This window comes from Anticarsia gemmatalis, chromosome 10 (assembly GCF_050436995.1).
Source record: "Anticarsia gemmatalis isolate Benzon Research Colony breed Stoneville strain chromosome 10, ilAntGemm2 primary, whole genome shotgun sequence".
NCBI lineage: Eukaryota > Metazoa > Arthropoda > Insecta > Lepidoptera > Erebidae > Anticarsia > Anticarsia gemmatalis.
The window spans coordinates 9353548-9369703 of NC_134754.1; the positions used below are offsets into that span (position 1 = coordinate 9353548).

Below are 16156 nucleotides of genomic sequence, written 5' to 3' on the forward strand. Positions count from 1 at the left end.
ACAAGTAAACACATCGTTACGTGATTGTATCAATTTATTTCATTTTATTATTTAAATCATGTACTTATATTTCACATGTAGTAACAAATTTGCATTGGAAAATGATGCAACTCGTATATAAAACATAGGTAATATTAACATGGTATCAGTTCATTAATTCACTAACATCTAACGGCACGTTTCTATACAAACTTATGTATAATTTACTTATTACATAAATAAGCAACTTACTATAAGGCTAAAAGTCTTTCTTGGCTAAAACGGCATGTTTTGCCTTCTAATAATACTCGAGATACATCAGTAAGAGAGACATTAAGTAACGATTGTTAATGCACTGCATAGAATTCAGATTCAATTGAATAGTTATAGATAAAAGAGATTAGTATAATTTATAAATACTCATCATAATAAATACAATAAATTAAAATAGAATTATAAAAGCGTCGAAGTAACGAGAAATTGAAATAACATAACAGTTAAGTACAAAGGAACTGAACAGAAAGGCTTAAACACTAAAACTTTCAATAAATTAATGATTAATATCTACAGAATACTAAATATCACAGAGAAAGTACCCAATACTTAATCAACAAAACATTGTTTCGTCAAGCACTTCGAATACACCGAACATCTGACGCGTAGAGAGCGCTCGCTAGTCGCTGCACTAGCACTCGTACACTACCAATAAATAAGTACAACAGGGACTATACCGATTGTAAATTGAATAAATAATTAGTCGAAGCGAAGATTAAGTTACGTCACAATACTGAACATCAACTATTCTATCTTTCCGTGTTCTTATTTCTTCTATCCTTCTTCTCTTTTAGTTTGGCCTCGAACTCTGCGCAGCGGGACTTGGTGGTGATGACCTTCTTGCCTCGAGGACACCGGAACTCTGAGTACCAGTTGTTGAGTAAGTTCCCGTACGCTCTGAACGCGATGTAATCGTTCTTGAGACACTGTGGCGCGTCCACCTTGCGCTTTGACTCCAGCACCTGCAGGTTACGGCTCCGAGGGACCGGCGGTATCGTTACGTTGACCGCTACCATGTTGTCTTTCACTTCAGTGATGGTGCTGTGTAATCTCTGAAGAGATTTCCCTATTAACTCGTGACGCGTCCTGTTGTAGGCGCGGAACGGATCGTCGGCAAACTCCACCTCCACGTTGAAGAGTATTGTGAACAGATCCTGGTACTCGACGAGGGACTTGTACAGCTTGGGCATCAGATACGCAAACTGCAACAAAAGAAAACGGATATGAAAACAATGTTTTAAGAAATGTATAATGTGTCTGTTAATGGCCTAGCTAATTGGAATTTACAAATTGTTTGGAATAATGAAAACCCCGATTACGGTCGTTGATAACCCCGTCGATTGTCTGTTTTTTCGTAGCGCGACGTAATCGTGCTTACGTCAGACAATGGAAAGACGTAATGACTAATGAAGGTGGAATCGTTTTCATTGAATTGCTATTGTTTACTAATTATAGCGTTCTAAAACACGCGTTTATTGCCTTACTTCTATTGTTTGCGTTAATTTCTATGTACTTTGTCAGAAAATTGCATAAATCACAAAAGGTTATAAATACGAAAACTTGATATGATTATTTTGTGTTATTTATGATATCGGACAACTGATAGGTCTGATAGTGTACAAATCTAGTCATGTAGTGAGGTCCGCGGTCGTGAAGAAGCTTGTGTGAATGAAGAGCGTCATATCGAGGATAGTTTACGTCGCGGCATATTTGTGTCGAGGTTGCCTTGCCGTGGGCATTTGTGATCGGTATGACTATTCAAATGACGCCATTAACAATCACACTCAACATTTATTTATATACTTGCTTGAAACAAAATTTTAGTTAACAATCCACTTTAATGGCACTTTCTAGTCGATTATAATACACGGCACGACTGTGCCCCTGCGTTCTGTGTTTATATCTTAGGTCTAACACTGAATACGCATCGTTGTTTTGTTTATGGAGAGACAATACAAGCCCGTAAAACGATCGACCGTTAAGTGATTTGAAATTCAAATATACGATGTAATATTTTGAAGATTATATTCAATTAATGAGCGTGAGTACTGTGAAAACGTTGCAGTCGCGATGCTTGGATTAGTGTAAAAAATGGTGTAAACACAATTTGGGAATGATTTTATTTGTTTAATCCTAAGTTTGATGGCGGTCACATCCGATTCGGGTCATGTTTAAAGTTTATCGTCTGTATTCTTATATGATTCGACGCCTCCTCATTACAACGTTGTGGTTTTAAACAATGCGTTAGCTAAACATTGCATCGAACGTTTATTTTCAGATGTAATAAATCACTGTAATTGCATATTGCTTTAAATAATTACGTATAGATTTGTAATAAACTTCATAGATATAGTTGAATGACATAATCGAGTGCTGGCTTTACTATTTATTGGTATGCGTTGGAATTTGAGATTACGTTAATATACAAATACCTTTGAGTATCTTAGGTTGCGATGAAGAGCTATTTGGGACAAAGCTACTAAAATATGGTTTTAAATTTAATTTGAAGCAAACTTGTTAATTACTGTCAAAGCACGTAAACAAATAGTAACGTAAAATAATGACTACGACGGTTGTTAATTACATAAAATGATTTCGACAAAGCGTGCCTATAGTTATTTGCATTTTTTACTTTGTCGTGACTCTTAAATACTCATAATAGAGATAAAATGCGGTAGGAGTATTTTCCCTAAACCACATAAAAATAGCGCGACACAATGAATAGTTAGAAGGTAAACAATGATGCGTGTATGTGCCAGTGTACTATTGTACATAGTTCTCGGTACAGACTACGTAGTACCTGTCTAGCTGGTTCACCTCGATACTTGTAATGGATCGTTTATAATCGTCCTTTAAAAATTACACATATTTCTCTATTCACGCTCTCTGTTACGTAAAGTATATAAATTTAAATCAGCTTCTTTGTAACCTAATAATGGATTTTAACTTAATTAATGTCGTTAATATTATACAAATCGTTTAGTAACATTAAATACAATATTGAAATTGCCGGTTGTAACATTTTATGTATGTATAAACAATAATAATTGTTACGCAAATATTTATTGCTACTATTGATCTATGTACTCGTGACGTCATTTTCAGCGAACGTTTCAATGAAGAATTCCCGGAAATTTCCTCTAGTCGTAGTCATTCCGCGCGCGCGACATTCGTCACTAATTAAGAAATAAAAACATTAACATTATTTACGAATTATGAAAATATAGTGAGTAACAATTCACCGCATACTTCCGTCAGTTCATTAAAACGTTTAATGAATGAACTCATCTGGACAGTCATTGTTCCCGGAACACAACCTGAGACGTTCGGGCATTTTGTTTGTGTCGAGTGTCACTCCGACTTCCTCTAGCGTATGAATGACTGATTCATACGGCCATACTTCAGCTGCCTAAGTGCCTATGCTCTCGCTACTTTATATTTTAACCAAATAAATCGTACATTTTTTTGTTTTTAATTCGGTCTAATAAGTATGTCAGTTATAAGCAAACTAAAGGAGCAGTGTAATACATGAATCCGGCAGACGGCCACAGAGCGTAGGCGTTCTAAACAGTGAAACGTCCAGTTAACACTTCTTACAATATGTGTGGCGTCTGAGATTTCAGCTGACATTATTTCAGTAAGTAATCAGTCTTTGTTCCACAAAGATAAGTCTTTTTAAATTTGCGAAATTAAAATTGTAAAGGACTTGTAGGCTTTATTTAATTCCTCAATTATTTAGAAGGCAATAAACGATCGATTCTAAAATTAATCGTTAATATTTTACGGTTCATAAAAGCATTGAGTACATGCCGTTGCGTTTTCCAACTATTGTGAACGCGCGACGCCGAAGAAATTGTCGGAGCGAACGATAATAAAAGCGTCGGACTGTGTGAGCAAATATGGTCGTGTATTAAAAGTCTGAAAACCCGACAATAAGCCGTACATTTGCCTTAAAGAGGCGAGCTTAACCTGCGAGACGTGTCGCAGACAAACGCGCCACTCCGGAATCGTAAGTTCACATTCGTCTCACTTGGACAAATAATGTGTTTTTAACATTTCGTGTTGTTTTGTTAAATCGTAAATACTGTACAAACACTAGCGCACTGCGACCGCTAAGGCCCCGGCCCCTTGTCACTGTGAAAGCGCACCGTGTTCCAACTTGTGGAATTTCTGCCCTTTATTCAAACACTGAAAATACCGGCCGCACTTGTGCGCCACACAACGCACTCTCAAGCGCAAATGTGTGACAAATCACTGCCAATTACCATAATCCCTACACATTTTGTTGACGCTGCTTTTTATTACGTTTTGCTAAAGCTCACCTTCCGATGTATCAAATCAATAGAATCGATTGCCAGTCCACATTATTCTTTCTTCGAGCCCTCGAGTTTAACGTCTCATTTGAGTAGTATTTAATTTTTAAAATTGTTCGTATGTCAACTAAGCCGGAGCGAAGCAAAGATCACTTGAATTCTAACGCTTTCCTTTGCCCAATGTCAAATATTTAAATTTGTTAAGTGGCCGTACATTGTCGGACTGGCGAGACATACGTAAGAAATATTCAATATTCATCGGTAGATGCGCGACGTGAGGAAATAATTTGGTGGATGAGGCGCTGGCGGCGGCGGACCGCGCTGGACCGCGCCGCTCGTCGAGTGTGTAAGGACATGCGACGCTCCGAATGCACACACACTTATTGTCTCGCGTCGCATTAACTTTTGTGTACTAATTAGTGGGTGACCAATATGAATACATAACAGAAAGTCTCGAACTCCAGATGTGTGTTCGGTAAATAATAAAGAGAGGCTTATAGAAGGCTCGTTAAATATCGCTTGTGTGTTTTATATTTTTACGAACCGAAACCGGTACGGGCAAGTGACGAACTGAATACATTTTTATCATAATTATAAGGTGTGCTGAGATACCTACGTGTAGGATGCGTGTTAAGGCATGGGTTTAGGATCGCGTGTGCGCTGCGAAATCATGCGGTGTCAATCTATGCAAATTTCCTTGAAACATTTAACTGGCTCCTTAGTTTGCTCTGCTCCCACAAACGCTAACCATAAGCCTCTGATTTATATATCGCCAGTTTTAGTAGGACCCTGAGGTTTGGGATGAGCTATTTCTTAACAATGCGAGTGAGCTGATGATTGGGGCTCAACTTCCAGTGGTCATCGAATGTGGGCGGCGTCATTGTTTTTTGAACACATCATCTAGATTAGAGGGTGATAGTTGTGTTCGGTGCCGGCCGCGCCATGTTTTTATTTACAGCTAAATTAAACTCATTAAAATCCTTTGAGTTGCAACAAGTATAAACCGTGTGTAGATATTTAATAATCAATTTATTTCCAGTAAAGGAGTGGATTGAGCGATTTCGCGATTAAATACCGCAGTAATAAGGTTCTATAAAACACTTAAAAGTGAACCGATTTTCCAACGAGAGCGGCTTTCGAAATTAAGGGCTTCCACTTCTAGTTATTGCCCTTAAGTACAATGTGAAGTAAATAAACGCGGTACAAAGGCCGGGCACATGTAATTTGGCTCGTCGGAACCTCATTTAAGTTGCAACGGTGGAGCCTCGAGCACGGCTAATGTACTCGGGGATCCTTTGTCTCAAATAAAACAAAAATAAATTAAAAATAACGTAAAAACATTGAACGGGCAAAAAGAGTGATGGGACGGAGCACCACACCCTCGACGCGAGTGATCGACCGCAGTAATTACACTGTCAGTTGCACTAAAATTACTTCAAATATTACAATATTGCGATTATAAGCGTAACATGTTGCGTCACTATTATATCGATATGATTAAACGTCTAACAATTTGGGGCGCACGACACCGAACCTGCACCGACTTGTCGATACCTAATGAGGTCACGGTGTGTTAAATGGCAACGGAAGTATCATTCGCTGCTATCAGCTGCTGGAGGCACTCGAGGCCTTTACATCACAGCAGACATCATAAATATTTTAGCATGATGTATTTAGGATACCTGACTATTAATATAATGATACGCTTCTTCAAAGTCTAGTGTCAGCAAAAAATGAGTCTATGTATTTAATGTTTGTAAAAGATACTCACTTTTCGTTCTGAGATGGTAATGTTTCTTGTACGCCTTTTGTAGTTGTAGAAGTGTATATCAACAAAGTTGATGCTGGGCAGCCAGACGGGCATGCCCTCCCTGTAATCCCGCGTGTCGTTGAGCACCTGCTTTTCCTCGTTGAAGAAACGTCTCGTGTTCTTCAGTTTTTTGATAATTTTCCGCGTCGCATTCTTAAAGCGGTCCGCGATAGTATTTTTCTGCAATGACATCATTCCAGGCGAATCTTTGGTTGTTGGTGTCATAACAAACGATGGCTTCCTGTGCGGACGCCGCCTGTGCTCCACCGGGCGCGCGTCCGACGCCCTCATCCTCGAGTCTTTGGTTATGTCTACCGCGTCGTGCTGCCGCCTCTCATGCCTAATCTTGTGCTCGAGCGTCCTCGCCTCCGATGGCATCACAACCATTGCTATTAACACTAGTACTGAAGTAGCTACCAAAAGCTTTTTGGGCAAACCTGAAACAAACAACATTCACCGTTAGAAGGCATTATTAAATAACTGACTGTTTATGAAAATACCTTAATAATGTTATATTATGTATATCTCGTTTTTATCTACAAGATAATATTAATATCTGCTTTTCTAGTGATTAATAAGAATTGATAAAGGGAAGTCAAAATCTTTTTAAATCATGCGTATTGTGTGTAACTTGCTCACGTTTCGATAGTCCGTTCGGTTAGAAATATTTCTTGAAGGTGTTGTGTAATGTATAAAGAAGTGTAATAACATGCGTACATGCATTTGTAATACGGAGCAATGCGTACGATGCGTTTCCGTGGACACATAAAAAATAATAAGCTTCGTGATTATCGTGTGTTGGTAGCACACACGTATGTTAGTTGCTGTACGATCTTCATCTCCGGACTCCGGGCCACTTTCTCGACGACGCCTGGGGTGGGACCAGTGCGACGCACGTGACTTTTGACATTCAGTTTTGGAGTACACGACAACAGTTTGTTTTTAAACATTGAATTAACTATGCCTGTGTAATGTCATTTTTACACATTTTCCTCGACGGAAGCGGTGCAAAAGGAAAATGTATGAGAAGAAATGGCTTTTCACCATCAATAGTACATTATGTAAGTAACATGAGCGAAAATCGTCACGCCCATTGTTAATGTTATTGCGCAAATATTCATATGTGTCGCGTTCTTCGATTTAACGTTTGACAGTTATTGAAGGTTTTGATGTTTCGCGCCGACGCCATAAAACATATTTTATGTCCCAAGCAATTCTGTGGAGACGATGTTTTCAAACTTTTAAAAGGGAAGGAGCACCACTGGCTTTCAAGACGAGCTTTGTTCGAACGAGTGCTAAAACATAGAAAGTACTTGTTGCACTTTTTATTAGTTGTCTATGTTGTCTGAAGAAAAATGTTGGAGACAAATAGACGCTGTGTCTTTACGTTCTGTTTAATTATACAAGAAGCACATAAGTGTTAATAACTAAAACTATTTTATAGTTCAGTTTAGTACCGATGATTAGCCCGTAATAGTGAACCGCACGTGTTAACTAATATAAACATTAGACACTAGACGAAGTTATGATGAGTATCGATGCAGTCATCGATAATGCACAATTATTTATATTGTGCGGTTTTCAGAACAGCAAATCAAATATGTAACAAGTATTATCACATCGGCTGAACATTACAGTGAGTTCACACTCTTGTATTACGTCACACGAGGATAAACCGAGGTTTATGGTCAGTGAATCATTAGGTCAATTCGTGTCGTTGACAATTTAATGTATGTTAAGTCAATACGGCGTAACGCGGCCATAGAAAATAAGAGTCAGTGCAAAAAATTGATACACTGTATTGTTGTAGGACTTTGAGTTCGAACTATTTTATTCTGTGGCCATTGTTAATAGTGTAGTATTCGTCGAACGCATAGTCGAGATCAAACAATGCTAACGTGTATAATTGTTACCGCGAAAAACCGGGTACATATTGTGAGTTTTCTACGTGGGGTTTCCCCAACTGTTTACGATCTTGACAGTCGTTTGTTTTGTCATTATTATCTGTAACATGTTGCAATTGTATTAATATTAACACATTCACCATCATAACTTAATTTACAAATTACCATTTAAATATATAATTCGGAACTACATTTTGAAGTCTATTTATACTCATATTGTATATTTTTAGAGCTATTAATGTTAATGTGGCTTGCTGGTTGCAGCGTGATTTTCTTTACAATGTTATGTATGCGAGTACGTTTTATTCAAAATCACGAGTTTCAAATTAGGGTCCTCATAACAATAATTGTTTAACTTAAAATTGCATGATTGCCGAGCTAACCCCTGGTGCGGCGTGATGGACGAAATTAAACAATCATGGTTGTCAAAAACAAAGCAAACTAAGCTATCAAATGTTGGGAATACAGAAAGCGAAGCTCGTCTGTATCGGATGACATCGCGAGCGTATTTCAGCGAAAAATCCTTTTGATCGGGCGCCGACGGCCGAATGTTGAACATTCTCACACGAATCATGCACCGCACTCGTTTCTCAATACATTGTCCACTTCCAAAAATGATCAGTGTACCGCTTACTAATCGATTTTGTTCTACAATTAGTCATTGTGTCATTTCACCTTTCATGGGCTAGCTTTTATGAAGCTTTTCGCTGTTTCTTTCCTTATTAGTAAATTTGACGCAAGTTATAAATGTTTGTGGCTTATGTAATTTAGGAACATATTTTTAATTTAAAATGTGAATGGAAAAAATATATTTTATATGTTTTAATTCATTTGATAGAAATAAAATAAATTAATCATTAAAGTTTACTTACGATATTTATTATTTTAATGTTATTACATTTTAACAACGACATAACCGTGGCTTATGTACGAGTACATGTATGTAATTTCAAGCAATAAATGATTTCTATTTGACAATGTTAGTTAAATACTCAGCGTAATTAAAAGTCATTAAAAACGTTAATCAAATAAATCTGTGTTGATTGTAACGCGATAGCTTTACGAGTGTTTGCGTTTATTCAGGCTTACCCACAAAATAAATGTCAATTGTTTACATTCGACTTGCGAATGAACGGCACACTTGAAGTTGTCAAACAAATAATTACGACGGCGTCGAAGCTTTAAATTAAAATTATAAAATAAACACACACCAGTTAAAAAGACATCCATGAACAACGCATTGATGTAGCTCCTTTAGGCAAGTCCATGTTCATGCGAACAATATTATCCCGATAAACGAAATGTTGGAAAATGACATAAGGACTTTCCAACTGAACTAATTCTATCACTGGCTGAAAACACTCACGAGTCAACACTTAAAAGTCGAAGCACTATTTATATTAAAATATCGTATCCACTGGTGTTAATTTGCACTGGAATTATAAAATGTTCGTGTGGTGATTTGTGGAACGTGTGTCACCGGTGTGGTGTGAGGAGCGAGTGTGCGGGACCGGCGCGCGAGCAGCCTCCGCTCGTTGAATGGCCACCGAAATGCGGCACCGTACGTGAAATAGCCGGTCAAACACTATGCGAAATCCCTTACCCGCCTGCCGGAAAGTGAACTTCGACCTTCGCGGAGACTTCCTTTACCCTATTTATTTTTACGTTAAGTAAAATTTATATCATAAATGTTATTATAATCGTCACATTAATAATTATATAGTAATGAATTTAATTGTTACTTATCAATGTGAAATACATTGCGTCATCCTTAGCTACAATATTATTAATCAAGTTCAAGTACCTTTCGTATCAGACAGTAAATCTCGAGTACATTTTCCGGATTGGTGGCACTTAATACCCTTTTAGAAATTCTTTGCATTATTATTAGGTGACTTGTTATACTCATTACTGTTTTAATTTAAGTATTAGTAGATTTTTTTCTCTCAACAATAGCAATTTGTATTACGAGTATATTAGTTTACCGAAAAAAAAAGGTAATTGAGACTAAAGCATTACCCTTTTTTGACACGATGGGTATGTAAAATGACAAGGGAATAATGCATAAATTAAATTGTGTAACAAAAAAGTAAATTAAATATTCGTCTCCACGGTCGGCTGTTTCCACATCTTGTGCAAGTGAACATTTATTCGGTTAGACCTCGTTGGTGATTCATCGATGAGTCTATCCTAAAGTAATAAGTTTTTATCGGGCGTTAGTCGCGCTCGCACCGGCGCGCGCACGCTCGCCAGCCCCGTCTCACCACGTGTGTACAACACAATCCTTGCCAATTTCAATAATCAGATAAATCAAATAAAAAACATGGATAAATTATCAGTAGACACATAAATCATTTCTCATGTGGGCGGTCCTAAACAACATGTATCGCAAAAATTATGTCTCATTACTTAGTACTTTCCTGACAATCGATAATGAAATATTGAACGATAAGACTATTAAATAGATAGGTACGATACGTTAACTAGTTTATGTAAATAGGCACCTACATATAGAGGTAGAGGTTGTTTAATTTATAAACAACTTTCGTTTTCTTTTTTCACTTGTCAATGACTGGTCATCATCCTACAAACATGAGACGAAAGAGTCCAAGGACTAAATAAGAAAGTAAACTGAGCGTAAAAAGTGTACCGAGTCTGGGAAACACACGGCTGACACAGATAGAAAGGTTTACGGCGACGACGCGGCTCAAATACATCCTTCGTATGCTAAATCACAGCTGAAAATATCTGCCTACGATTTCTTTACCCACTGGTTGTTTAGTGTTTGTCCTGTGAGCGAGTTCACAGCATGTGGTGTGTAGTTTCGAGTTATGAACGCACATCTCAACGTATTTACATTGACACGTTTTTTGTTCCGTGGTTAACAAGGCGATGCCATTGTACTCCGCTTAGTGATAGTGTAAATATAAGATTATTGTGGCGGTGATTTATTTATCCCACATTATTTTCATCGTGGGTAGGATCAGTGCTACATTTTTGTTATTTTGTTATAAACAATAAAATTCCAAGGATAGTCACATTTATGTAACACGGGGATTTTGGAATTGCGAACTAGTAGTAATACTATTAATAGCATGTAAAAACATAACTTTGACGTAAATATATTTTACAAAATTTTATGTTGATGAATAATTACAACATTAGTGATTTACTGTTTCAATAAACCCAATTCAATTATAAATACAATGGTAAGGAAAACAATATAGGTATGTATCTTACTCATTGCATAACAACGTTCCAAATTCAAGGACGGGTTGATGTGGAAATGAACCATGCACAAAACACGCAGGCACTCACATGTAGAGCTAGTGACCTAGAGCGCAACTAACATTTTTTCTTCGGACGATACAAAGGAGATTCCCATCACGATCGTACTTAACTAGTGACATAATGACACGCCTTTCATCTACTAGCTTGCTTTTTTATACGAAAATGAGTTAGCGATTGTAATTAGATGAGGCTTTTCCGGCGGTTGTCTCATCGGTGAGTCACGGATTTTCCGAATTTTTCGCCACGCTTCGTAAACTACTCCTGAAAGCCCACAAAAGCAGTCCCGTGAACTCGGTATTACTCACGCGTAGAAAGTCTACGCGTTAGATCCGTGTAACACTAAACGATTCGTCATGTCTCAAATATTGAATTTTAAGTGCTACGAAATCATATGTGTATAAATAAAAATGTTTGTGGTTTCGTAATTCATTCTAGATTTAAACGGATTCCGATGTATACGGGTTACCTGCCCATTAAACAATTAATATAAAATATAACGTTCAGTCGTTGGTCTGTTTGTCGCGGGGAAGTCTCTAAACCCTAAAGCAGTCATTGATGAAACACATTCAAGCTACGACTGTTATTTATACAACAATGACGTTTTGTTTCAGTTCTGAAATATAGTTAGATATGGTGCGTTGCGTTATTTGTGTGTGTCAGTTTCCGCGAGCAAAGTTAAGAGTGTTCGCTAGAGTGAATATTGAAACATCCATATTACCACGTTGATGTGTTGCACATTGTTCTCACAAAATATAAACCATCTATCCGTCAACCTCGAAATCCATAACGTCTCTATGATGATTTGTTTCGTTTTAAAAATGTAACACTAAAATTATCGATAAAAGGTTTGCTACTTGCTTTTGTTTTGTAAATAGTTTTTGTTGGAAACTAAAGTGGTGAGCTATAACACTGACACTAATAGAGGCGGATACAGATAATATTGTAATGGTTCGTCAAGATCAAGTTTAGAGCAGATGATGTTAGGATTAAAATTATTTATTGCCTTGCTTTTGATAATGTCGTCGGCGGTGTTACGTAATACGTACAGTATTTTCTCATGAGTTTGTGGGAGATAATCTACCGTAAAATTCCTTTACCAACATAGTTTCAGCTAATTTAAGTTTACCGTAATCTTAAAGACTGGCTTCCGCGACAGAGTCCGCTGCGGCCGCCTAGGCATTGCCAATACATGAAATGGCATTGTTTGCGAGCCACAATATAAATCACGCGCTGTGCGTACAATTCAAAAGCTTTTACTCATTGTGCACGTACCCTTAACCCCTTTCAAGGCACATGCTGAAGTAAACATTAGCTACGGTACTGAGAAACGCTCAGTATGTCACTTATACGAGAGGAAATGTTTTACACTGTGCCCTCGAAACTGAATAAGGCAATTTGGTGTGTGAGAAAAGTGTATGGTTTATTATAATGTATGCGGTCCTTGTCGGGGTTAAGTCTGTGTATAATTCATATCTAACGCTATTGACTATTGTGGCACCGAGTTAACAGAAGATGTAGTATCTATAAATATTTTCGCTTTATCCGCCGTTATTTACATAATTGAATGGCAGCCAGGTGTCAGTTTTAGTTTATCGAGGTGTGTGAGTGAAACTTTTCACAAAAGCTTTTACTGGCCTTGAACTAAATATCTACTTTACGAATAACATAGTAGTGCGCTAAAGTTTAGTTATCGATGACCGGATATCAGTAATTAATTACTAATATTGTATCAATTTACATTATCACTTTAATTGGTTTACTTGATTCGTGATCAATGAAGGTATAGATACTGTATAATAGGTACTCATAATAAAATATTAGTTGTAATTCAGTCACTACTATGATGGTTCGAGCCGTGGTTCAGTCAAGTACCTAGTACTAATGTCAATGAACATGAGTTTACTTATCCATGCAACGTACTAGAGATGCGATCACGTATTATACAATACTAGTGACTAATCACTCGAGTACTCGGCTCGCGTAATTTCCTTGTATTATCATCACATATCGGTACCAATATTTCATAGAATAGAAAGTTTTATAGCTACTATTGCTTATTTTTACTAAGAATGGATAAGTAACCGAATTAGGTCATTAGTTTTCTTAAACAATGTATTATTAAGTTGTAGGTGATGTCAATATTTTGTCATCAGTGATAACTCACCGATAAGATCATATATTTTAATTTATTGTTTTGAAGTTACGTGTCCGATGTTAGTGTAAGAGTCAATAAGTTGGTACCCGCATGCATGACTCGAGTTGATGAATTAAGTCATGATGAAACTATACCTATATTCTATATAACTAATATTTTTAATGGATACATATTACTGAATAAATAAATAAAGGTTGACTTACTATATCTAATAGTATATCCTTGCTTTCTTGAAGAACATCCGTTGCAGCAACAAGTGCACATATCGATCATTTTTATTTTATCTATTTATCACAGATCACAAATTAAAATAAGTCTTTGGTATCAACTGTCACACTCGAAACCAGTCACAGATTAAAAAAAAGTTGTATCACTGGCACTTCACAATTTTCAAATTCAGAACAGGTGAACGCACGTGCGTATTCTGTTTATTGAATTGAAATGATTAACGGGCGTCGCGGTCGAGTCGCGTTCAGGACACGATCTCAGCGGGCGGATACGTTCAGTTCGCCGCGTTACGTGTAATGTGTGTCCTGAACGGATTTCCACGGCTTTTATGTGGCCGGCCGGCGCTCCCGTGATAAAGGGTGCAAAAAACTGATTGTTTAATTTAGAGGGCCCGCCGTGCGCCATTACGTCACGGATACGACGTCGCTAGCGATTAGGACGTAAGCGCACACATGCTCTTACGCAATAGCTTGTTCAAACAAATACATGTGGTTCAGAACCGGATCCTGGAGGTATGTGAAAATGCGTTCCTGGACGTGTGTAAACATTTTTTAGGGATTAAGTATTGTGGCAGGTTTGGTCTGGACTTATTTTTAGATAATGCAAAGTCATCGCGGTCTTATTGTTAAAATATTATTAATGATTTATTTTTATTAAATTTTTAATTATATGTTTATTCCTTGCAAGTAGTTATACCTTTCATTAATAATTTCGTGAAGGAAGAATATAAGACATGACACAATAATTTTTTAGTTGTGATGAATATAATTTTTAATGAATTATTGTCCTTCAATATAGCAAAATATGTTGTAAAAATATTCATAATATAATATTATGATGGTCATAAAATAAACAGTAGTTACTTAACTGGACGCTCCTCCTGATTAAACTTTTTTAGACCATTCCTTTGTATATTTTCCGAACTTAGTTTTATTTTTAACTTACGTTTCGGCCATGTTAGAAATCCGTTTAAATTTCAGCGGGGGTGTTGCTCCATCCCGCCTCCGAAAGAGTCCGCCTCTCGGCCTCATTCCCGAAATAGTCCCGTTCGATTGGTCGCTCGGAATAATCTCTTCGCCTATTACATTCAACAACTCGCTTTAAACTTTACTACACACGATAATGTTACTTACATACAGTGGCCCCACCACTTCTGGTAGCTCTGCTTATTGTTTCAGAATAATACCGCAATTAAACTTTTTAAACTTATTGGCGCGCACTCAATAACGCTACTGTTTATAAACATGTAGTAGTAATATTGATAACAGTGCGTACGAGTGTTGATAGTAAAACGTTTTAGAAAGATGTGAACAAAACCCAAACGCGGAAGCGACGTTACTTATAAATACAGATACCAGCTGAAAAATTTATTTGATAGACGAAACAAAGATTATTTATGTTTATAGACGAAAACCAGTTGAAAAATTCAAAAGAATCTTGGCGCAAAAATATCTGAGATGCTTATTTCATAGAAATGTTATTGTAGGTAAATATACTGGGAATTTATGATCTTTGATTCCTCAAGTCATTGACTGTTTAAGTGCGATGATGTAAAAGGAAACTGCGACTGAAAATGTCCCTACTACCGGACAGCTAAAGGATATGCAATGTTAGTTTCCTATCAAAACAACTCATAATATTCCTATGAAAAATAGACTTTGTCCGACGATGTTTTAGGAAAGGAAGATTTCCGTTTTATATGTGCGGAAATTTCTGTATATTGTTTAGCTCCATATGATCAGATCGGATACCTTTGTCACTTTAATGTTCGTTTTGTACCTTACTATTTTACTTACCTTACATTTGACATTGACCTACATAAGGTACCCTGTCAAGCTAGTACAGGAAGAAAATTCTTGACATAAAATGGTTAGACTTACTTATTTCATTGACTTTAATATACTGAAAGACTGATAACGTAAACAATAGTTGACAACATCTTAAGACGCGCTAAAACAAAATTAGTTCAATTTCATAAATGAAATCATGCCTGAAAGTAAACTTAATTCAAACATGAATATATTTGATCGCTTTGTTAATTGTCTAAGTTGTGTTCGTGTCGAGTTGTTTTAATAATACTTATTCCATATAGAGGAAACAAACGTACGACTTATTTAAAAGTGTAAGTTTATTTCCTTGTAAGGGGAAATGCTTTAAAAAAAGTTAAGTAAGGAAAAGAAAGTTAATACAATTATATGACGTCAATGTTATCAATAACCTTTGAACCATGATTCTAATAGTTTCATTCATATTCGACTATTATGGTACCCTTTCCTTATAGAACTGATTTACGATAGATACATTAGTAGTGTGTGGTATTGTTGTACGTGCTGCCAATCGTGTGTACATTATGTTTTATTGATAAGTATGTTTGTGTAAGGAGTTTCCTATGTGGTTTCATTCATAATACATTAATAAAGTG

General features: G+C 36.8%; 1 protein-coding gene across 3 annotated transcripts; it reads right to left on the reverse strand.

Annotated features, from left to right (window-relative positions):
• Positions 1-13839, reverse strand: LOC142976203 (uncharacterized). Of its 3 annotated transcripts, none has more exons than XM_076119472.1 (3): positions 13710-13839; positions 6118-6593; positions 1-1235 (listed from the first exon to the last, which is right to left on the reverse strand). In XM_076119472.1, the coding sequence occupies exons 1-3, from the start codon at positions 13777-13779 to the stop codon at positions 783-785; spliced, it is 999 nt and encodes a 332-aa protein (XP_075975587.1). In that variant the 5' UTR covers positions 13780-13839; the 3' UTR covers positions 1-782. The 3 variants fall into 3 exon arrangements, with proteins under 3 accessions (XP_075975587.1, XP_075975588.1, XP_075975589.1); XM_076119473.1 differs by lacking the exon at positions 13710-13839 and adding an exon at positions 9272-9595 and having other exon boundaries at positions 2-1235; XM_076119474.1 differs by lacking the exon at positions 13710-13839 and adding an exon at positions 8933-9096 and having other exon boundaries at positions 2-1235.
• Positions 13840-16156: the final 2317 nt, after the last annotated feature.